This window comes from Bos indicus, chromosome 8 (genome assembly GCF_029378745.1).
Source record: "Bos indicus isolate NIAB-ARS_2022 breed Sahiwal x Tharparkar chromosome 8, NIAB-ARS_B.indTharparkar_mat_pri_1.0, whole genome shotgun sequence".
NCBI classification, from domain to species: domain Eukaryota; kingdom Metazoa; phylum Chordata; class Mammalia; order Artiodactyla; family Bovidae; genus Bos; species Bos indicus.
This window is the reverse complement of record NC_091767.1, coordinates 38,876,569-38,900,030: the sequence shown is the minus strand read 5'-3', so window position 1 is coordinate 38,900,030 and position 23,462 is coordinate 38,876,569. Positions and strand designations below refer to the sequence as shown.

Genomic DNA, 23,462 nt, shown 5'->3' with positions numbered 1-23,462 from the left:
TAGCCCCCTCCATGGGGGCCTTTTAGAAAGGCATCTAAAAGCCTTCCCTTCCTCCTACCTCTGTGCCTCCTCCTGTACCCCATAATCTTTATCACTGACCCTGCTGTATCAGTGCTTAGTAAGAATCTATCCATAACATGCTCTGGAGCCTTTTGAATGTTGCTGATAAGAGCCAATTTCCTTTTTTTTTCTGCATAGTCCTGGATATAAGCCATTTTTAAACATCATTAAGCCACACCTGCAGAAGCTTAGTGAGATAACAGAAGAGCAGGTCCAGCCTGAAGCCTTCCAGCCGATGACTGTGGGTAAGACTCCTGAACAGACTAGCCCCCGGGCAGAGGAGAACAGGAGCTCCTTGGGCCATGGAAGCATCCCCCAGGGCGAGGTTGGAGGTAGCAGTTTGGTCAGCCGGAAAGAAGAGGACACAACGCGAGCAGAGGAGGAGGAACCTTTTCAAGATGGGACTTACGACTGTTCTGTGTCCTAACAACAGTGAGTACCATCACCACGGGCAGTATTAATTAGCATCAGCGTGCAACTGAGGACACTGTGACCTAGTTGGAAAATTTAACCAGGGAGAGAACACAGCTCAGAGACTCTGGTAAGGTATTATTAAATTTTAACTTTTTCCTCTACGAAATCTTGAGTCCATAAAAATGTGATATCAAAAAAAAGATCATCTTTCATAAAAGTTTTTTTTTAAGCTGCAGTGGAAAGTTGTACAGAATATTGTACAGATGTACATGCGAACATTTTGGTTTTCTTAAAGATTGGTAGCTCTTAAACCACAGGGATTGTTTTGCCCCAGATGAGCTTACTTTTTCACTACTTAAAGCTTCCTATGTTTTCTGGTTCAGCGTGTGTTCCGGACTGCTTTTTAAAAATAAATGCTAAGGTGCTTGCTGTAGCTCATCAAGTACTTGAGCTACCAGTATGCCCCCTGGATCAAGAGCACTGGACTCCCTAGTTGGGCCTCTGAATAGATGCCTGCCCCGGTAGAACAGGCACCTGTAAGATGCTCCTCTTCTAGCCTCTTAATCCCGGTCCTCAATTGATGGAAGCTATTTACCTGTGTCAGCGTGCCTGCTTTTTGTCTAGCTTGGTTCCTACTAGGTGAGTGTAGGCAGAGGCCTGAGGAGTTCTTATCAATTATGCTATTAGATACCACTAAACTATTTTGTATCAAAGAATCGTATCTTTTTGTGAATAATTTTGTGTACATATACTCAAAGGCACTGTTCCTATTTTTAGGGCTTGTACTATAATTTGTAAGGTTTTATGCTGGATTCTGCATGGCTATAGATACTCACTCTTAGAACAAAGACAGGGCTTGCTCTTCTTTCCAGATATAAGCACTCTTCATAAAGGAAGACACATTTATTGGCTTGGTCATAAGGTAACAGAGATGGTCACACTGATCATGAAATGAAACAGGTTTTGTGCAAATTAATGTAGTTTCTTATTTATTGCTTTTGTAAATTGAATAAAAATGAACTCTGTAAATAGACTGCTGAATCCTGTATTATCACGGCTACTAAAAATTAGTATGTAAAGAATGCATTCTTCATCATAACTTCTTAAATATTTTATGTATTTCTAGATACGACTTAAATTTTAGTTTTCATACATTATGAAAACACAATTGCAGACTCAGTTGCTTCAGACTAAACACATATCCACTGTATGTATATCAATTACCTTATAACAGTATTAATTTAGATAGCTTGTTTGTACTGTGCAATTTGAACAAAGGAATGCAATGTTATTTTTTACAAAAACAAACTTATTTTTATAGTAACAACGTATTTGATGTGGACCAAATTCATACCACTATGTAAAACAGCCTCTCCTCTCATAGTGCAATTACAGTTTAGAAATAAAACTTGGTCCTCTATCCTTGCTTTTTAAAATTAATGGCTAGATTTAGTTGTCTTAGCCAGGTTTCCTTTGAAGGGAAACTCAAATTTGAAAAATGCTTTGTTCAAGAGTCATCAATGGTTTTAAATTACTGATTTTGATAATTTACTATCACTTACTTTTCACATTACAAGTGCAATACTTTCACATACTAAAATTCCTGAATAGGTGGAATATGTGATTACTGGTACCTGGCCCTTCTGGTGCTATGTTTATTTAAGCCTTTGTTTTAAACCACCTTTCCCTGAATCTTAAGAAAGAAAATGTTTCCCATGTAAGTCCATGCAGCCCAGCAAGAAACTGAAGCAATTCTCCTGTCCTAGTCCATTATGAGAAGAAGTAGCATTACTTTTGTGTTTGGTGTATTTAGTCAATAAAAACGATTCACCATTGTAAACAGCCATGTTTACAGATATCCTCATGTGCTGCTGGGTTCATCTTGCACTCTTAAAAGCAGGGCACCCTTAAGTTAACCATATTCCTATGGTTAATGCCATGACGGAAACCTTTCTTGTATAAAATACTTGTTTTGCAACCAACAGATATAGGTGGCCCCAAGGCAAAAAGATTGGCAGCTTTACAGAAAAACTTTTCTTTGGTAGTTTGTTATATACTTTAATTTTTTAAATCATATTTTAATTTTGCCTTGTTTGGATCACGTATTTGACTGTTTAAGCCATATTTAACCAATGAATTTAAATATTCAATATAACTATTTGAAGTTTAAATTATTTGCTGATACCAAAACAAGAAGTTATTTGGGGGTAGAGTCAACCTTTGCTTGTAATTAAAAGTTGCTGCTACTTCTGTAATGTGTATTTTTTTTTTTAACTTGGTAAAGGGCAATAAAACCATTACATGAACTTTTTGTTTATTCATCAAGTTAACAGCAAAAAGTGTATGTATTAAAAGTCATTTCATTATATAATTCCACCTTTTAGAATTTTCCTTATAACTAGAAATTTATATTTAAAATGTATATGGGTATACCATTTTATGGATGTATTTCTTCACTCATCAGTTGAGGGACATTTGGGAGGAATTCAACTCGGACACTGATACGCAGGTTTCTGTGTGGACCTAAGTTTTCAGTTCTCTTTAGGAGTGGAAACGTTGGGTTATGAGAACTGGTTACTTTGGGGGCTGGGGGGTGGCGGGGAATGCTTAACTGTATTACAAAGTGCCTGTACCACTTTAAAAGAAAAAAGCATTCCACTAGTAGTGGATGAGGGTTCAAGTTTCTGCTGTCGACATTTGTTTCTGTATTTTTGGTTACAGCCGTCTGAGTTACGTGTGAAGTCGTACCTTATGGTTTAGGTTCACATTTCCCTGGTGACTGACATCTTTTCATATATGATTATTAGCTGTTCATATCTCTTTGGAGAAAACAGTATTTACATTCTTTGCCCACTTCACAGATGGCTCATTTATTGTTGATTTGCAAGAGTTCTTTATATAGTCTAGACAGTTTTGCAAATATTTTTTCATTCTGAGGGCTTTTCACTTTCATGATACTGTCTTTTGAGACATAAAGTTTTTCGTTTTGGTGAAGTCCCCAACTTTTTCTTTGGTTCCTTGAGCTTCTGGGTGTTATATCCAAGAAACCATTTCCAAATCCTAGGTTATGAAGATTTATGCTTGTTTTTTTTGTTTTATATTTTAGCACCTACATTTAGGTCTTTGATACATTTTGAGTTAATTTTTGTATATGGTATGAAGAGGTCTAACTTTGTTCTTTTGTATGTGACTACTCAGTTGTTATAATTTACTGAAAAGCTCACCATTTACTGAAAAGATTTTTTTCCTATTGAATTGTTGAGAATCAATTGACTACAAATGAATGGGTTCCTTTCTGGAACTGTCGGTTGTATTACATTGGTTTCTGGGTCTTTCCTTGATGCCAGTACTACATTGTTTTGAGTACTGTTGCTACTTAGGAGGAGGAAGTTTTGAACGTGAGAGACGTTGAGTTTTTTCAGGACCGTTTTGGCTCTTCTGTGCCCCTTGCGTTTCCATTTGAATTTGAGAGTCACCCTGTCAGTTTTTGTGTGCACCCACCCACACACAGATATGAGGCAGCTAGAAGTTTGATAAGGATTATATTCAGATCAATTTTTGGAAAATCTTGCCATCTTGATAATAGGCCTTCCAGCCCATGAACATGGAGTGTCTTTCCAATTATTCATAGCTTCAGTTTCTTTCAGGAGGGTTTTATAGGTACTTTTAATAAGCTTATTAGTACTTTATTCTTGATGCTATTGCAAATAGAACTGTTTTATTTTTGGATTATTGTTAGTATATAGAAATAATTGATTTTTCTATGTTGAAATTGCATCCTACAACACTGTTCAATTCACTTACTAACTATATAATCGGTTTTTTTTGTGTGGATTCCTGGGCATTTCCTATATAGAAAATGATGTCATCTATAATCAGAGCCTGGGCTAGAGCCTCCAATACAATATTCAAGTGGCAGTAAGTAGATAACCCTCATCTTTCTGATGTTAGGGGGAAAGTACTGAGTTTTTCATTATACATTAAGATGTCAACTATTGAGTTTTCATAGATGGCCTTTATCAGGTTAAGGAAGTTCCCTTCTATTACATTTTTCATCATAAAGAGGTGTTAACTTTGTCAAAAAAATTTCACTTCTGTTGAGATGATTATATTGTTGTCCTTTATTCTAATAATACGGTCTATTATGTTGACTTTTAGGTGTTAAACCCCACATTCCATTCCTGGGCTAAATCTCATTTTGGTCATGATATAGGCCAAACTTGAAGAAAAGACATTATCAATACACTTGTATTTTCACTAATCAAGTAAGGAAGTGGTAGTATCAAAAGAAAAGTACTGATGTACTTCAAAAATGCCCAAGATGTTTTTTCGAATAAAAACAGACATAAGGAGGCATAGATGCATTTTGGCTTTATTGGCCCTAAAAGACAAGGTATTATTAAGAACATAAGTTATTTGGCTGCTTCACCTTGTACTGAACTGTTCTGAGGGAACTCACTTGGAAAGGGAGGTAACTTGCATGGAGCTCACAAGTGGGCTCTCTATTTTGGGGCCTGGTGGTGTGCCTTCCTTGTGAGCAGCAGGTCACTCTGTGGCTGAAAGATAGTATTTTCTCCCCCCACCCCATCCCCCAATGAAAGAACATCCTTTATTAGCTCTTCAGTGATTTTCTTTGCCAACAGTAATGATAAAACTGCTAAATAGGCTGTAGGCTCAACATTTAATTTCTGTGAAATTCAAATGCACAATTTCATTCCACAGTAAAACAGATTCCAGTTAAAGCCATGCTGAGTTCTTTGCTCACATGACCCTTTAAAATAGCAATTATACCCACAAGAGCCAACTAGGTCTTTCTAACAGCGGAGTTTTTTTTTTTTTTTTTTTTAAGCTCTAAAAGGCTTTATGGATTTAAAATAACTCTTCAGATGAGGTTACAGGAAAATATAAACAATGATGGTCTGTTTCTCTGTTAATGATACTGACTAGTATTTTTATTACTGTAAGGCAACAATTCATCCCTAGCAAACCAGTGAAAAGAAACAGACAGACATATTCATTCTTCCTACAGCTTCCTGAGTCCGCAGACTGGCTTCTTAAGTGGTGGTGACGGTTTAGAAATCTGATCAGGCCTATGTACATCTGCTAAAGTATGAAACAAATACTGCATGCAACCGTCATGCTTAGGTAAATTTTTAAGAATTTCTTCAAAATCACAATCCTTCACACTTCGCCCAAATGTGCAGTACTGTGCAAAAACTAACAAGTTCTTCAGACTGCTGATCTGACGGTGTGCATATTAAGAGCCATGAGTATTGTGTGCAATTATTTAACCATTTTTGGCATTAAAGCAGTGCCCCAGAATACTAAGCATGCCCTGAGTCTAATGTGCATCTTGTTACTGACCTTCTACATCATTAGAGCTTTATAATGCCAAAGAAAACCAAAACAAGAGCAAATAGTCCACACAGGAAAAAAAAGGCAAAAAGAAAACCATGATTATTATCAAAAAGGAGTTAATAACATGCTTCCCAAGGAGGGGGTAGGCAGATGGGAATCACAGGGAACTCAGGTAATGCCCTTCCTCCACATTTGGAAGTTTGCTTTTCTTTTCCCTATAAATAATTTCCAGTAATCTATTTCAGATTAACCACAGAAACAGAAAATATGCCTGTATTTTGAAATTCATTTAGATACTATTTTTCTCCACAATTGTGAGTCTATAAAAGCTATCAACAGTGCAAACTCTGTGTCACTTGAATCATCTAAGACTAGTGATACAGCTGACCCTTGACAACATGGTTTGAACTGTTACAGGTCCAATTATACAGGGATTTTTCATTAAACAGATATCACAGTACTACATGATCCATAGTTGAATCCACAGATAGATGCAAAACCTTGTATACAGGGGTGTGACGATGCACATTTTCAACGGTGCAGAGGTCAGCACTCCTAATCCCTGTGTTGTTCAAGGGTCAACTCTGTGGCTCTTACGAAGTCCAGGAGAAGCACTGGTTCCAGTGTCCGTGCATATGACAGCATGGTACCTACCGTTCAGCTCTGGCTGTAACCCTGCTGTCTGTGTAGGCTCGGTTTTTAAGGAACTAGGAGGAGCATGATTCAGAATGCACACTGTATATATCGGACAAGCAGCTTTAAGAAGTAATTTCAAAGACACACACTACTATGCTCTCTGTTCAGGCAGATTCGAGTGCCACTGTTTTGTTTGTTTCACTATGGCTTAAAAAAAAGGGGGTTTTTTTAGCCTAGACTTGGTAAAGACAAAAACTGTCTAACTTTTTACATTTTTAATGGGGAAAAAAGAAAGCTAGCAGAATTGAGCATTGCTCTCACCAAACTCTTCCACTGCTGGAGCCAACAGCCGTCTTCCTCAACATGAAAAGCACCCCTAAGTCCTAGAGCTAATGTTGTGCAGGACCTAAACACCAACAGCTAGAAGGACACTCCAGAGCAAGCCACAGCCTCGAGTCTCAGGAAAGCCAGCTCTGCCAGCCACAGTAAGTTACTGAGAAACTAACCTGTTCAGCTGGCTAGAAAACAAGGACCCAGTGCATCAATAATATTATGCCCTGAAGGATTAACCTTGGATAACAATATTCTGTTCGTTTCTTTAAGAATCAATATAAAATGCCCAGCTACTCCCACTCTCCTCCCACCCCAAGAACAGCCACCATGGCAACTCAGGACTCTGAGAAGGGAAGTTCATGTCCTGTACTTCCACAAACAGTATTCTAAACCAAAAGAGCCTGGAAATTCCAGAAGGAAACAGGTATTGAAAACCACCTCAGAAAAGCATCCCAATGATGGAACATGTCTGAAGGACAGGAGCCGCCACTTCAATACAGGTTTCCACATCAGAGTACTAAGGCCTTAGAGCCTCCAAGCACACTCTAAAGACTGCCCAGAGAAGCACCGCTCCCAGCACAGGCTGGGGCCTCAGAAGCCAGTCTTCATCTCAATTTCTTGTGACCAATCATTAACTCCTGTGATACTTTACCTACCATCTACTAACACAAAAAACAATGGTCTTGGGCTTTAACTGGAAATGTCATTTGTCTCATTAACAAGGGATTTACAGTACCTTCTGCATCGTTCATGATCCTAAGCGTTCAACTATTAAAAGTGGTTTGCTGGCTTTTGTTCTTAAGGTCATATAAAATGACATGTGTGTGTAGTACCCACGTGTGCTTAAGTGCCAGAAAACTGGTATTTTCAAGTGTCAAAAGGGCCATGCACTCTACTCCACAGTATAACCATTATAGATCATGCTCAGCCCTGAAGAGTGTTAGCCCACAAAGCTCTTTGAACATATGCTCGTTAAAATTCACTGACTTACATACAACCGTCCATGCAACATAAGGAGAAACTGTGCCACATGGAGTATCCCACTGGACATGTACTTAGAGCTCATCCACAAGATTAAAATACAAAGAGATTGTAGGTGCACACCCAGGCAGAGGGAAATGTCCAATCTGGGAACTTTTCTCTCAGAGCATCCAGCTGGGAGGATCTCTTGTCTTCCCCAGAAAAATAGTGGGCAGCAATGGCCACAGTGACCATTCCTTCAGGCTGTTCTTCCAAGACCTGCAGGAGAAAGTTAATTAGTTCTCTAGCTCTAAGGAGGCAGAATACTGACTGATTTCAAGGGTCTTGCCAAATACCACCTGGGAACCTGATCAGGGATACCAGCGATGCTAGGAGCTTCCCACCTGTACTTCTATCCAGAAGTGCCATGTGGAGGCCTGGAGTCCATGGGAATAAAAGACAAAGTAGTCCCCTCCTTTACTTGTGACTGGGGTGCCGTTGCCGAGAGACCACTGAGAAAGCGTAGCCCCTTTGTGGGTTCGAACATAGAATGACATATGGCTTGGTCCTGTAGGATAAAAGGAAGAACAGTTAAAACAACCTTCTAAAAAAGCAACAAGAAAAACAACCCAAACCAGACTACGAAGTTCATGCTTCACCACAATAAAGACACTCAGTGCAAACCTAGTGGAGGGCTTTCAGTCTGGATGTTCATCATGAATCAACAAAGGTAAGCAGTGAGGTGCAGAAAAAGCACAGAGTTCATAATAAGAAAACTTGTCTTTACATCTTGGCCCAGGCATTTAAACATACAAGAACCTACCTACCACTCAGAAGCCCTTCTTCAGAAATCTACAGAATAACTGCAAAAACTACAGCAAAAGAGCACTGAGGATTTTAGTGTATCCACATATATTGTATTAGGACAAATATTACTGTAAAGGTGGAAGACTAATGTGCAAATGCTGCCTGTAACACGCAGAGGGAAAGGGGAAAGCAGATAAAACTGTTGTGTTGGCTTTGCTCTTTTCAAAAGTTTCTGGCACTTAAGATTTATATTTTTGTTTTCATCGCCTATTTAACTTTTTGCTATTTGTATGCCAGTTTTTGTGGTATTCTTATCAGCTTATACATCATAGAAAAAGGAACACAAATACAGCAAGTAAAACTCAAGTAATTATAAATACTATGAGACAGTTGCGACTGCAAGTATTGCTCATAAAAATAAATGTGAATAGACACAACCCAGCTACTAAAAGAAAAATGTAGCTTAAAAAACTAGACCTAACCACATAGTGTATCCCAAGATATTCAGAAAGGGTAAAAATAAAGAACAAAGGTTATTTCAGGCAAGTGGACAGAGTCTTTAAAAGATAAGGAAATATTACAGATGAAATCAATGAAATAGACAATAGAACAAACCGACCTAATAATCAAAAATCTGTTTTGTTTTTTTAAACTTAACAAGACAATCACTCAGTAACCTGACTGGAAAAGAGCAGAGCAAACACTAGTACACACAAAGATAAATAAGAACCGATTCAAACGGCTGATTCATGTCAATGTATGACAAAACCACTACAATACTGTAATTAGCCTCCAATTAAAATCAATAAATTTTTAAAAAACTACCAATAATAGAATTAAAAATGACACAACAAAAAAGATAAATAAGAAAAATAAACAGAAGAAATTTAAAAAATCACTGCATAACCACTATTATCTCCATAAGTTTGAAAACCTGAATGAAATAGGTACGTTGCTAGGAAAATACAGGTTATCAAAATTGAACACAGAGATAATAAAGCTAAAACAGGCCAATCTCTCTAGAAAAAGAAACCACCCTCAGAAAAAAAAGCACCTGGCCCAAGGGGTCTCAGAGGAATTCCAGCCAACTTTTCAACAGAACAGTTCTAATGCCCCATAAACTGCTGCAAGACATGAAAAGTAAGGAAAACTTACCAACTGTTTCTATGATCTGTAACAGTCACGGTGTGTTTACATTTATAATGTATACCTAAATTGTTGAAAACAGTACCAAAAATACCACAGACCGGCATCATGCATCACATTAAGAAAATACACGACAACCTAATACACCACAGGAGAAAAATCCGATGATTATTTTTATAGATGCTAAAAAAGATTTTCACAAAATTAAAACCTATTCCTTATAAAAACATTGAAGGAATGGTAAGTTCTGAATGCTTATTTAACATGATAAAAAATATACACTCTTTTAGTCCTAAAGTCAATATCTTACATAACAGGAAAACACTAGAGACTTGTGACTGGGGTGACTTGATTCTTGTGTCAAGAACCAAGTCAAACACAACAAACACTTGTGACTTGTGACTTGGTTCTAATGTCAAGAATAAGGCAAGGATGCTTATTTACACAACTGTTCTATATTAGAAGTACAGGATATACTGTTTAGACAGACCAGAGGCATAAGAGTTGGTAAAGAAAACTGTATTTACACATGATATACAGTAGTTGACAAACTATACCTGAGGTCTGTGTTAGTATGGCTCTTGGGCTAAGAATGGTTTTTTCGCTTTTAAAGAGTGGCTAGCAAAAAAGGAAAGAATCTATAACAGAGACATACAGCAAAGTCTACAATATTTACTATCTAGCCCTTTACATTTTAGCGGTTCTTGGTATACCTGGAGAACATTAGTATCAATGATAAACTAAAAAATATTAAAGATTCAGTAAGATAGCAAGATGGATAGGGTGATTCAACATTACAGTGTCAGTTCTTAATTTATAAATTTATAATGACCCTAACTACAATAATTTTATATTAGAGAATACTAAAGTTCTAAATACTAAAATTAATAAGCATGTAAAGAATGGCAAGGAAAACAGTGAAAAGGATCTTCACTCTCCTAATGATTAAATGATTAAGCTTCTATAATTAAAAAAATGTGGTAACTGGTGCACAAACAGACCCACGCACATACCACCAATTTTCTTTTTAATGATTTCTTAACCTCTGTAATCACAAAAAACAGGTCAATAGATGTGCAATCTGCCTGTCAGGGACCTGATTTTTATTGGAATTCTCCAAACTGTGCAGGAAGGAGAGAGATTTAAATTTTTCTGTGCTTCCTTTTTACAGGCTAGCATTTAAATAAAAACCAATTTATTGGCATGAACAAGAAAACCAGTTGGTACAAAATGAATTTATTCCTAATTAAAATGTTAAAGCCCAGAAAAGGGAAGTATTCACTATAAGAGGTGTCAGCTAGGGCCCTTACCTCTTACAGGTGCTGCTCTCCACTGCTTAACAAGCAAATCCTACTATTTCACTACTGCCATCTTGTGTCCTCCAGCTTCCCTTATCCACTAGATTGTCAAGTCCCTTCTGTGTTAAAACGGAATGAACTATGCCTTCACACAATAAATGCAGTTACTTTTCACAATTGATATGATGGCCACTGGTCACCAAAAAATACAAAACCCAAACAGACTATGTGCAGAAGAGAAAGTTCAGAAGGAAGTGGGCAAAGCTGAGGGATATAGAGTCAAAAATTTGACAAGAGCACCAAAGTGACTGACTCAGTAAGCAGAGTCTTCAACAGATGGTGCTGGAACTGAATATCTATAAGGGAAAAGGACCTTGACCTCTACCTCAAGCCATACACAAAAATTAATTCAAGGTGGATCCTAAGCCTAAACATAAAAATTTAAAGCTATAAAGTTTCTAGAAGAAAACAAAGTCTATCTTCATAATGTCTGGGTAGACAAGCTTTTTTGGAAGACACATAAAGCATTAATCCAGAAGTCTCATCAGAAGACATCATTAAGAAAATGGATGGGCAAGAAAATCTGGTAACACTGTATCTAATAAAAGAGTTTGTCTAGAATATATAAACTCCTCTAAGACAATAAGCCCAGTTTTTAAAAGGGAAAAAGACATGAGGAAACAAAGCATATGAATGGCCAATGTGTTCCACATCGAAAAGTGTTCCACATCTTAATTACAAGAGGAATGCAAGAGATACTACCACTCAACACCTATAAGGAATGATAAAATGAAAAAACAAAAGAAAAACCAGCAAATTCAGGAAGAATGTAAAGCAACTGGAATTCTTGGATACTGGTAGGAGAGAAAAATGGAAACAAAATTTTTAGAAAGTTAAACATAAGTCTATCCTATGAACTAAACAATTCCACTATAAGAGGTGGAAAACATATTCCCAAAAAGCTTTTCCTAAGAATGTTATAACAGCTTTATCCACCTTAGCCCCAAACTGGAAAGAGCCCAGGTATCTATCAGTAGGAGAGTGATAAGCCACGAGACAGTCTGACTACTGACTGATACACTGACTACTAGTCAGCAGTGAAAAGGAAGAAAATATTGATAACAACACCACAGCTCAATCTGAAATACATTATGCTTAACTGACCAGACAATGAATATTACATACTGGATGATTCCATGTGTACATATGAAATTCAAGAACAGGCTAATCAAATCTCTTAATGCAGAAAACAGAAAGGTGCTACTCAGGCTCAGAGGACTAGAGTGTAAGGGAACTTTATGGGGTGATGGAAATATTTGTGTTTTGATAGGTTATGTATGATTTTATCAAAACTAATGGAACTGTGTAAGATCTGGACATGTCAATGTATGTAAATTAGGCCTTATATACAGAAATATTCATTATATATTATATTTTATATTTATATATGAATGAATAAAAATAAGAGGGAAAGTTATGTTTGAAGATACTTTTCACTCAAAGTCCTAGACAACTTTCTGTCAGTCTTTTTTAAACTTCATAGTTAACGTACAGAGTGAACAGTAGCAGAAACTGTTAAAAGTGAACTTCCTGTATTAGGGTTTTCTAGACAAACAGGATATGCAGAAAAAGTGAATTATTTTACAGAACTGGCTCATGTGATTGTACAGGCTGGCAAATCCAAACTCTGCAGGAGGCGCAGGCAGGCTGGAGACTCAGAGAAGAATTAGAATCCCCAGGACTTGCTGGCAAAACTCCCCCTCCTTGAAGGAGGCAAGTCTTTTTTTTTTTTTTTTTTTAAAGGCTGTCGGCTGATTGAACAAAGCCCACCATGGTTATGGAGAATAACCTGCTTTACTCAGAATTTACTGATTTAAATTAAACGTCAATCCTATCCAAAAAATACCTTCACTAGAAATAGCTAACATGTTTTTTTTTCCCCTCCTTGTATCTGGATACCATCTTAAAAAAAAAATTGCCATATGTAACTCAACACAATTGAGTGCTCATTAGGCGGTAGTAATATTTACTGGGCACAGAGACTAGAAAGAAAAATAAAAACACATCCCTATCTGCCTCCCTTGAATGCTAGTGGAAAATCAGACATGAACTAAATAACCATGACACAAGGAGGTCAGTGCTACAATCGAGATACGTACAAAAGGCACAGAATAGATGGCAGTTGCTCAGTCTGTTAGAGACAATGAAAGAGAGGTCTCAATAATACTGACATCTTACCAAGAGAAGGAACAGTGCCAGAGAGAGAGAGAAGCAGGAAAACATCACTCTCACCAAGAGGCAGTATGTGATGATGGAAATGAGCACTTGGATGCAGCTAAGGAGTGCATAAGGGAAGTGCTGAAAAAGCTGAAACAGGTACATACGCCAGATTACCAAAGACCAAACATGCTCTCTCCCAAAAAATTGGGGTGCATTCGGCAAGAAATCATAGAATAGCTCTTTTAAGTAGGGAAGTGACATGATCAAATATACTTTTGCAAAATAATATTAGAAGACTTCAGACCACCATTTGAAAAACTCCAGGACCTGACTACTGGTTCTAAACATGATAAATATACCAAGAAAGGTAAACAAAGTCAAACTATCTACTAACGCCAGGTCAAATGCCCTTACGATCTACCCGACAACAAATTCTGACAATGAAAGTTTTTTACTAAGGCTCCTTAAAAATTATTAGCTTCAGTTACTTTTAGAAACACTGTAAGCACTCAAGTTGCTGATCAAAAATAAGTCTGAGGAGGGGAAAAAAAACCCACATGTAACATTAAAAAGCTTAAGACGTGAAAGAGAGAGAAAAGTAGCTGACTTATTCACTGCTTCAGAGGTCAACTTGACAGAATTCCAGGGAGGGAAAAACTGGAGATACTATGTTATAAAATGTCTGTACCACCCATGAAGCAGTATAGTGTAACTTGAAAGTTAACTTATTGAAAGCTTGAAACCACTGAAAATAATGTTTAACAAGTATAATTAAAATGCTAATATATCATTAATGCAAAATTTAGGGTTAAAGAAAGTAGGGAAAACCACTAGGTCATTCAGGTATGACCTAAATCAAATCACTTATGATGATACAGTGGAAGTGACGAATAGATCAGTGGGGTTAGATCTGGTAGAGAGTGTGCCTGAAGAACTATGAGTGGAAATTAGTAACACTGTACAGGGGGCAGTGACCAAAACCATCCCCAAGAAAAATGCAAGAAGGCAAAGTGGTTGTCTGAGAATGCTTTACAAATAGCTGAGGAAAGAAGAGAAATGAAAGGCAAGGCAGAAAGGGAAAGATTCATCCAACTGAATGTAGAGTTCCAGAGAACAGCAAGGAGAGATAAGAAGGCCTTCTAAAATGAACAATGCAAAGAAATAGAGGAAAACAATAGAATGGGAAAGATCAGAGCTCTCTTCAAGAAAATTAGAGATATCATGGGAACACTTCAGACAAATATAGGCACAATAAAGGACAGAAATGGTAAGGACCTAACAGATGCAGAAGAGATTAAGAAGACAGGGCAAGAATACACAGATGAACTGTACAAAAAAGGTCTTAATGACCCAGATAACCACGATGGTGTGGTCACTCACCTAGAGCCAGACAGAGCCAGACATCCTAGAGTATAAAGTCAGTGGGCCTTAGGAAGCATTACTACAAAGTTACTGCAAATGATGGAATTGCAGCTGGGCTATTTAAAACCCTAAAAAATGATGCTGTTAAAATGCTGCACTCAATATGTCAGCAAATTTGGAAAACTCCCTGGTGGCTCGGCCGGTAAAGAATCTGCCTGCAATGAAGGAAACCTGGGTTCAATTCCCGGGTCAGGAAGATGCCCTGGAGAAGGGAATGGCTACCCACTCCAGTATTCTTGCCTGGAGAATTCCATGGACAGAGGAGCCTGGCAGACTACAGTCCGTGGGGTTGCAAAGAGTTGGACATAACTGAGTGACACTTTCACTTTCAGCAGCAGCCACAGGACTGGAAAAGGTCAGTTTTCATTCCAATCCTAAAGAAAAAAATGCCAAAGAATGCTTAAACTATCACACAGTTGTGTACATTTCTCATGGTAGCTAGGTTATGCTCAGAATCCTTCGAGCTAAGCTTCAGCAGTACTTGAACTGGGAATTTCCAGATGTACAAGCTGGGTTTAGAAAAGGCAGAGGAACCAGAGATCAAATTGCCAACATTCATTGGATCGTGGAGAAAGCAAGGGATTTCCAGAAAAGTTTCTGCTTCATTGACTACACTAAGGCCTTTGACTGTGTGGATCACAACAAACTGTGGAAACAAACTGGAATATTCTTAAAGAGATGGGAGTACCAGACCACCTTAGAACCAACAGTTAGAACCGGACATGGAACAACTGACTGGTTCAAAATTGTGAAAGGAGTACAACATGGCTGTATATTGTCATCCTGGTTATTTAACTTAGATGCAGAGTATATCATGTGAAATTCCAGGGTAGGTGAATCACAAGGTAGAGTCAAGGTTGCTGGGAGTTACATTAACAACCTAAGGTACATAGTTAATAGTTTAATGGCAGAAAGTAAAGAGGAACGAAAGAGCCTCTTGAGGAAGGTAAAAGATGAGTGAAAAAGCTGGCTTGAAACTCAACATTCAAAAAACTAAGATCATGACATCTAGTTCTATCACTTCATGGCAAAGAGAAAGGGAAAAGATTGAAGCAGTGACAGATTTTCTTCTCTTGGGCTCCAAAATCACTGTGGACGGTGACTGCAGCTATGAAACTAAATGATGCTTGCTCATTGGAAGGAAAGCTAAGACAAACCTAGACAGTGTATTGAAAAACAAAGACATCACTTCGCTGACAGAAGTTCATATAGTCAAAGCTAAGGTTTTTCTAGTAGCATGTATGGATGTGAAAATTGGACCATAAAGAAGGCTGAGTGCTAAAGAATTGCTTCTTTTGAATTGTGCTGGAGAAGACTCTTGAGAGTCCATTGGACAGTAAGGAAATCAACCCTGACTATTCATTGGAAGGACTGATGCTGAAGCTCCAATACTTTGGCCACCTGTTGTGAAGAGCCGACTCATAGGAAGAAACCCTGATGCGGGGAAAGACTGAAGGCAAAAGAGAAGGGGGCAAAGGATGAGATGGTTAGAGAGCATCACCAATTCAATGAACATGAATTTAAGCAGACTCTGGGAGCTAGCTGAAAAACACTACCATCAAAAACATTCATAGTACTTCAACACCAGAATACACCTTCAAGCTCACATGAAACATTGACCGAGAGACCATCTCCTGCACCATAAAACACACTGCAATACATTTAGAATAGAAGTATAAAGTATGCTCTTAGACCCCAGTGAAATTATGCTAGAAATCAATACTGAAAAACAAATGTTAACAAAGTAAAGTGAACCAGAATTTTAATTTATGAATAGTGCTTAGTGGGAAAAATACAGTATTGAAAGCATACATTAGAAAAGATGACCTAAAATCAATACTCTTAAAGCTTCCATTTTAATAAACTGGATTTAATTTACTCTTCTTTTTCTAAACTGTAGAAAAAATAAGTAATTAAAAACAGCAGAAATAAATAAAATAAATAAAAAATAAAATTGTAATAGGAAGTCAAGACCGGTTCTTTGAAAAGATCAGTAAAACCAATAAAGCTCTAGCTAGGCTAAGAAAAAAAGAGAAGACATAGATTACTAATTACTAGATTACTAATCTCAGAAATCAAATAGGTGACAACACTACAGGATGAGCCCATGGACAGTAAAAGAATAATGAAAGAATAAATTTGATAACCCAAATGAAATAGACCAATTCCTTCAAAGACACAATCTGCCAATACACACACAAGAAAAAACAGAGGATCGGAAAGTCTTTGCTTAAACGAAACTGAATGATTAACAACCTTCCAAAACAGAAAGAACCAGGCCCAGATGAGTTCACTAGTGAAATCTACCAAATATTTAAGGAAGAAATTATACAAATTCTCTACCATTTCTTCCAGAAGATAGGAGCAGAAGGAATAATTTCTAATTTTGAGGCCAGCATCACCCTCATACCAAAACCACACAAAGACATTACAGGAAAACTTAAAGATCAGTATTACTTCATAAACAGATGTAAAAATCCTCAACATAATATTAGAAAATCAAATCCAACAATGTATAAGAATTATACACTACAACCAAGTGGAATTTATTCCAGGTATACAAGATTGGTTCAACATTTAAAAATCAAGTGATGTAATCCATCACATAAACAGGCTAAAAGAAAAACCACAAGGTTGTATCAAAAGACAGAAAAATATTTGATAAAATCCAACATTCATTTACAATAGAAACTAGCAGCAAACTAAAAACAGATAGGAACTTCCTCAACCTGATAAAGAACATCCACAGAAAATATCCTACTCAGCTAATATCATACTCAGCTGGTAAGAAAGCTTTCTCATTAAGGTCAGGAACAAGGCAAGGATGACCTCTTACCACTCAGTTTCAAAATCAAACTAGGAAGTCCTAGCTGATGCCACGAGATAAGGAAATAAAAAGTATAAAGACTGGGAAGAAAGAAAGAAAACTGCATTTGTAAATGACATTATCATCTATGTAGAAAATCCAAAAGAATCAACCAAAGAAATCCTGGAACTAACAATTATAGGTTACAGGATACAAGGTTAATATACAGAAGTCAGTTGCTTTCCTATATACCTATATATAATGTAAATAGCAATACTATTTACATTAGCACCTCAAAAATTACATACTGAGGTATAAATCTCACAAGATATGTACAAAATCTATATGAGCAAAAGTGTGAAACTACAAAAATAAGATACAAATAAATGGAGAGGTTCCATGTCATGGATCGGAAGAGTCAATAATGATGTCATTTTCCCAAACTTGATCCATAGGTTCAATGCCATTCCAATCAAAATCACAAAAAGCTATTTTGTGGGTATTGCCAAATTGATATATGGAAAGACAAAAGACAGGCAATAAGCAGTATACTGAAGAAAAGTAAAGTCGAGACACTGACATTACCCAACTTCAAGAAATACTATAAAGCTACAGAAATCAAGACAGTGTAGTTAATGGAAAAAGAATAGAGAAACAGATGAGTAGAACAAAATAGAGCCCAAAATAGTCCCACACAAATATAGTCAACTGATCTTTGACAAAGGCAACTCAGTGGAGACAGGATAGTTTTCAACAAAAGGTACTGGAACAAATGCAAAAAAATCAATCTAGACACAGACCATATACCTTTCACAAAAATTAGTTCCAAACGTATCACAGACATAAGTGTAAAGAGCAGAATTTTAAAACTTCTGGAAGGTAACATCAGAGAAAATTTAGAGGCCTTGGGTTTGGCAATGATTTTTAGGTACAACACCAAAAGTGCATTCCAGTAAAAAAAAAGTTGGACTTCAATAATTTAAAACACTTATGCTCTATGAAAAACCCTGTTGAGATATGAAAATACAAAGTGGGAGAAAATATTTGCAAAATACATGATAAAGGACTTATACCCATATATAAAGAACTCTTAAATCTCAACAATAAATTAATAAATGGACAAAAGATCAGAATAGACACCTCACCAAAGAAGTTATACACATGGCAAATAAGTATGAAAAGATGCTAACAACGTATGTGATTACATTCCCTAATGTGGTGGTAGTAACGAGATACCACTACACATCTATGCTGCTGCTGCTAAGTCGCGTCAGTCGTGTCCAACTCTCTGCGACCTGATAGATGGCAGCCCACCAGGCTCCTCTGTCCCTGGGATTCTCCAGGCAAGAACACTGGAGTGGGTTGCCATTTCCTTCTCCAATCTACACATCTATGCTGCTGCTGCTGCATCGCTTCAGTCGTGTCCGACTCTGTGTGATGCCATAGACGGCAGCCCACCAGGCTCCCCCGTCCCTGGGATTCTCCAGGCAAGAACACTGGAGTGGGTTGCCATTTCCTTCTCCAGTGCATGAAAGTGGAAAGTGAAAGTGAAGTCGCTCAGTCGTGTCCAACTCTTAGCGACCCCATGGACTGCACCCTACCAGGCTCCTCTGTCCATGGGATTTTCCAGGCAAGAGTACTGGAGTGGGGTGCCATTGCCTTCTCCACTACACATCTATAAGAATGGCTAAAATCCAAAACACTAACAGCACCAATGCTGGTGAGAATGCAGAGCAACAGGAACTCACATTGCTTGCTGGTAGGAATTCATACTTTGAAAACGCTTCAGCAGCTTCTTACAAAGGTAAATATAGGCTTATTGTACAGTCCAGCAATTGCACTCCTAGATATTTATCCAAATGAGTTGAAAACTTATTCTATACAAAAATCTGCACATAAGTGTTTATAGCAGCTTTATTCAGAATTGCCAAAAACTGTAAACAACCAAGATATTCTTCAACAGATCAGCAGATAAACTGTGGTACATTCACAGCAATAAAAAGAAATAAGCTATCAAGCCATTAAAAGACATAAAAGCACCTTAAATGCAAATTACTAAATAAAAGAAGCCAATCTAGAAAAGGTACCAAGTAAAATTCCAAGCTATATGATAATCTGGAAAAGGCAAAACAGTGGATATGGTAAAAGGTCAGTGGTTGCCAGAGGGAGTGAGCAGAGAGGATCACCGAGGGGACTTGAGGGCAGTGAATCTGCTATATCATATTTAATAATGAATACATGACAATTCGCATTTGTCACAACCCACAGAACTGAGCAACACAAAGAATAAGGACCTTTGTTATTAATGTATCAAGGTTGGCTCATCAATGATAAGATATGTTCCATACTTAATGCAAAAGGAGAATAATAAGGTAAGCTGGAGGGTGGGGGGCAAACATGGGAAATCTTTGTACTTTCTGCTCAAATTTTTCTGTAAACTTTCTAAACTGCTCTAAAAAATAAAGTATTATATTTTATTTTAAAAATCATAACCAGCTTCAATTGCTTTTAAAAACGCTTAAGTTCTTCCTAAGTTGCTGGTCACTATTATAAATTTGAGGAAAAAATATACATGCGTATTGAAACTTTTAAGAAGTGATAGAAGAAAAAAAACTATCTGACTTACCTGTTGCTTCAAAGGTCAGCTTTATGGAATCCCAGGGTGTCTGTTCTTTGGATACAAGTCTGAAATGAGCAGGTTCTCTTGGAGAAACTTCTGGGGCAGGAAGATACCAGTTTTTCCTATTTGGAAAGGTAACTTCAATATTTAAGCTGCTTTATTGACTAACTTCTAGCTATAACTCATGGACACACTCAGAATATAACAAACACATAAACTCTGATGGAAATGATGATAAACAATGTCAGTTTCTCTGAAGCTCAGGTTATTATGTAGTAAAACCTTCCTGAAGTTAAGAACAAGGATCCCAGGTGATCTGAGTTCCATTACCCATACTATTTCTTCTCCTCCATTCCTTCAGTGCCAAACCATTAAACTTCCCAGAAATAAAACAATTAGAAACTGATGCTTAGCTGCTTGCTACCTGTTAGACCAGTTAAGAGGGCTACCCTTTGTTCAGGTTTCTAGAGGAAAGACGTACTAAATTTGAAAAAGCAAATTTTGAAGGAAAAAAAAAAACCCAAAAAACTCCTGAGTGCTTTATCTGTAGTGATATTAGAGCTTTTGTAGAGATATAAAAGAAAATAATATAAACAACACTCAACTTCTATGTTAACCAGTTTAAATAACAGAGTACCGACATAGTGACAGGAACTGAGAACACACTAACCCCTAACTTAAAGCAGAGAAGTAGTGAGCCAACCTGATGAGGAAGTGCACAGGGAGGTACCAAGGGAAACCGCAGAGCGGGGCGTTCTCCTCACAGTCAGCTCGGACGGTATCGTTGATCTCGGGAATGTGAGGTGTTATGTGAGACATGCCGGTATAATCAAATCCATTGATCCATACTCCAGAGTCCCGTTTAGCTACGTTTCCATCCAGATCGTGAAATGTTCTAGTTGTATGCTGAGAAGAACAAGCCTAATGAGGAAACTACTGTTTGAACTCCTTCACCCACATCCCTGCCCCACATGAACAAAAATGACTAGGTGACAATACCGAAAAATGCAGAGGCTACCGAGCAACAGGAACCCTCACGCACCAGTGGCACCAACACTTCAGGAGACTGCTTAGCATTGCCCCGTAAAGTTAGTGTGCACATACCCTTCACGCCCGCAACTCCACTCCTGAGTGTGGGCCTTAGAGAAGCTTAAACGGGGTACAAGAGTGTTGGTTCTGCACTGTCTGTATTAGCAAAAACTGGACACAACCCAAATGTCCATTAACAGTAGAATGGACAAATAAATTAGGGTGTCATCCTAGAACAGAAGTCCAGCAATGAAAAATAATGAAACAGTGACACAATTCAACCTGGAACACTGATAGGCTGTTGGGCAATAAGAAGCAAAGTCACCAAAGAGCATTTATGGTTTGGCTTTATCTATAAGAAGCTCAAAAACAGGCAAAACTTATATGTTGTTGTTTAGAGATTCATACATATGTGGTACAGTGATGGTTAACTGCAACCTTTAAGATAGTACTTTGGAGGGTGGTAAGAGGGAGAGGAGCAAGAGAGCTGGGGTTAAGAAGGGAACACAAGGGTTTTCTCAGGTGCATTTAATGACCCTTTAATTCAAGATGATTGTTTTACTATTTCTTACAAATATATTGCTATATTTGTATTTCATACAAATTTTTTTGAAAACCAACTATTTCAGATTTAAAACACATGAACACTAAAACTCCTAAAGGTCTTAAATACATTCTAAAAGAAATACACACACACACACACACCCCTTTCCCTTTCAGTCTGTTACATGAAGCTAACTCATGTGCAAAGAAAAACAGAAATCACAGCTCACCACTAGATGACAGGCTTGTGCCTAACAGAATGAAAAGGCACCTTGCTCCATCCTGAATAGCTCTATTGACAGCAGAAACCAGCCTGAAGAATATCAAATTCGAAAAGAAACAGTACAAAGGGCAGGGGTAAACCAAAGCCCACAGGCCAAATGGCCTGCTACTATTTTTATAAAGAAAGCTTTACTGGAACACGGCCACATGCATCTGCTGGTATTGTCCACGGCAGCTTTCACTCTGTAAAAACAGAGACCGCGTGGCTGGCAGAGCCTAAAATATTTATTACCTGGCCCTTTATAGGAAAAATCTGCCAAGTTCTGAAACTGGGGAAGAAGAGAACCCCAAAACAAATCAAGACAGGAGTTTTTTAAAAATAATAAAAGTCTAGCTTCTCCTAATGACTAATGATGTAACATCAATCACATAAAATGGATCACTGTGTCCTACAGGTCTGTAAACAAGGAATAGTTGACTCTTCCTCAAAATCTCTCTGATATTTAAGTTCAAACGTATTATTATTAACTTACTCAAGTCTTTGAATAGTAATCTAGGTTATGACTCTTGGCTTTTCTGTTTGGCCACTCCATGCCCTCTAACAAAGAATGAAAGTAAGATGACTTAAGTTCTTTTTCCTCTTTTTTAAAAGCTCTAAAAAGTTTGCAGAAAAACCTGAATCTAAGAAAGTTGTCAATCTCATTCTATTAATATCTAAGTTGTTATACTTTCACTATCCCATATTACCTTGAATATTACCTAAGATCAATCTTACTAGCATTTTAAAGAATCTGTTTGCTTTTGCCAGTTGATAGGAGTTCAAGTTTTTACTCAGTCTGCAGACAGCTTTACAATCTATACTTCTAACAGTTCATTACTCCATGACACATACATGCTCTCGTTTTTCTAAGTACATTTTTGTAATTTGAACAGTAGTAAAAATAGAGGTTTCCATTCAGTCCCTTGGGAGAAGGGTTTCTAGCTGATCAGAATGCCTCTTGATGGTCAATCTTTTCCTCACTGCCTTACACAAAATAGTCAAGGTACAATTAACAGGTCAACAGTAGAAAAGTCAGTTATGTGTTTTGAGCTTTACTGTTGACCAGTGAAGCTCAAAACACCATAAGCCTTTCCTGTCTAGAATCTCAAATAGCTCACACAAAATCACTCTTACCTGAAGAAACACTCTCTTTGGCTTTGGACTGGCAGAGCTGGAGCTGTACGGGAAAAAAGTTCCACTGCAAACAAGGAGGAATGTAACTGTACATACCAAAGTTAAACTTAGCATTGTTCTTTTTGTGCTTTTGGCAAGGTAGATGAAGTTAATCTAAAAACACAAAAACAGAAAAATTACCATTGGCAGGAAAGTGGTTTTAGTGACTTTCTAACAGGCCTTGTAGCAGATAATGAAGGACATGTATCAGCATGTGCTAACATAACTCCAGCTTCCAGTACAAAAGGCACTAATTATAAGGGATTTCCATCACAAGTCAAGAGTCTAAATAAATGAGAGATGCCCCTATCTGCATTGATGATGGCTTCTTGAAAGGCAGCCAGACAGTAAGGGAGATCAGGGAAACTGAGACAG

At 37.5% G+C, this 23,462-nt stretch overlaps 2 protein-coding genes across 10 annotated transcripts in view; one reads left to right on the top strand and one right to left on the bottom strand.

Moving 5' to 3' along the window:
• The window catches only part of RIC1 (RIC1 homolog, RAB6A GEF complex partner 1), a 163,997-nt gene extending 140,796 nt beyond the window's left edge, over positions 1-23,201 (top strand). For all 8 annotated transcript variants that reach the window (XM_070794215.1, XM_070794213.1, XM_070794214.1 and 5 more), the window contains one exon: positions 199-23,201. In XM_070794215.1, coding sequence (XP_070650316.1) covers positions 199-487 — 289 coding nt within the window. In that variant the 3' untranslated portion in view covers positions 488-23,201. The remainder of the gene's footprint in view (positions 1-198) is intronic.
• The window catches only part of ERMP1 (endoplasmic reticulum metallopeptidase 1), a 58,493-nt gene continuing 39,861 nt past the window's right edge, over positions 4,831-23,462 (bottom strand). For both annotated transcript variants that reach the window (XM_019965538.2, XM_070794217.1), the window contains 5 exons: positions 23,049-23,201; positions 20,784-20,986; positions 20,087-20,202; positions 8,166-8,329; positions 4,831-8,040 (listed from right to left, as the gene is read on the bottom strand). In XM_019965538.2, coding sequence (XP_019821097.2) covers positions 7,876-8,040; positions 8,166-8,329; positions 20,087-20,202; positions 20,784-20,986; positions 23,049-23,201 — 801 coding nt within the window. In that variant the 3' untranslated portion in view covers positions 4,831-7,875. The remainder of the gene's footprint in view (positions 8,041-8,165; positions 8,330-20,086; positions 20,203-20,783; positions 20,987-23,048; positions 23,202-23,462) is intronic.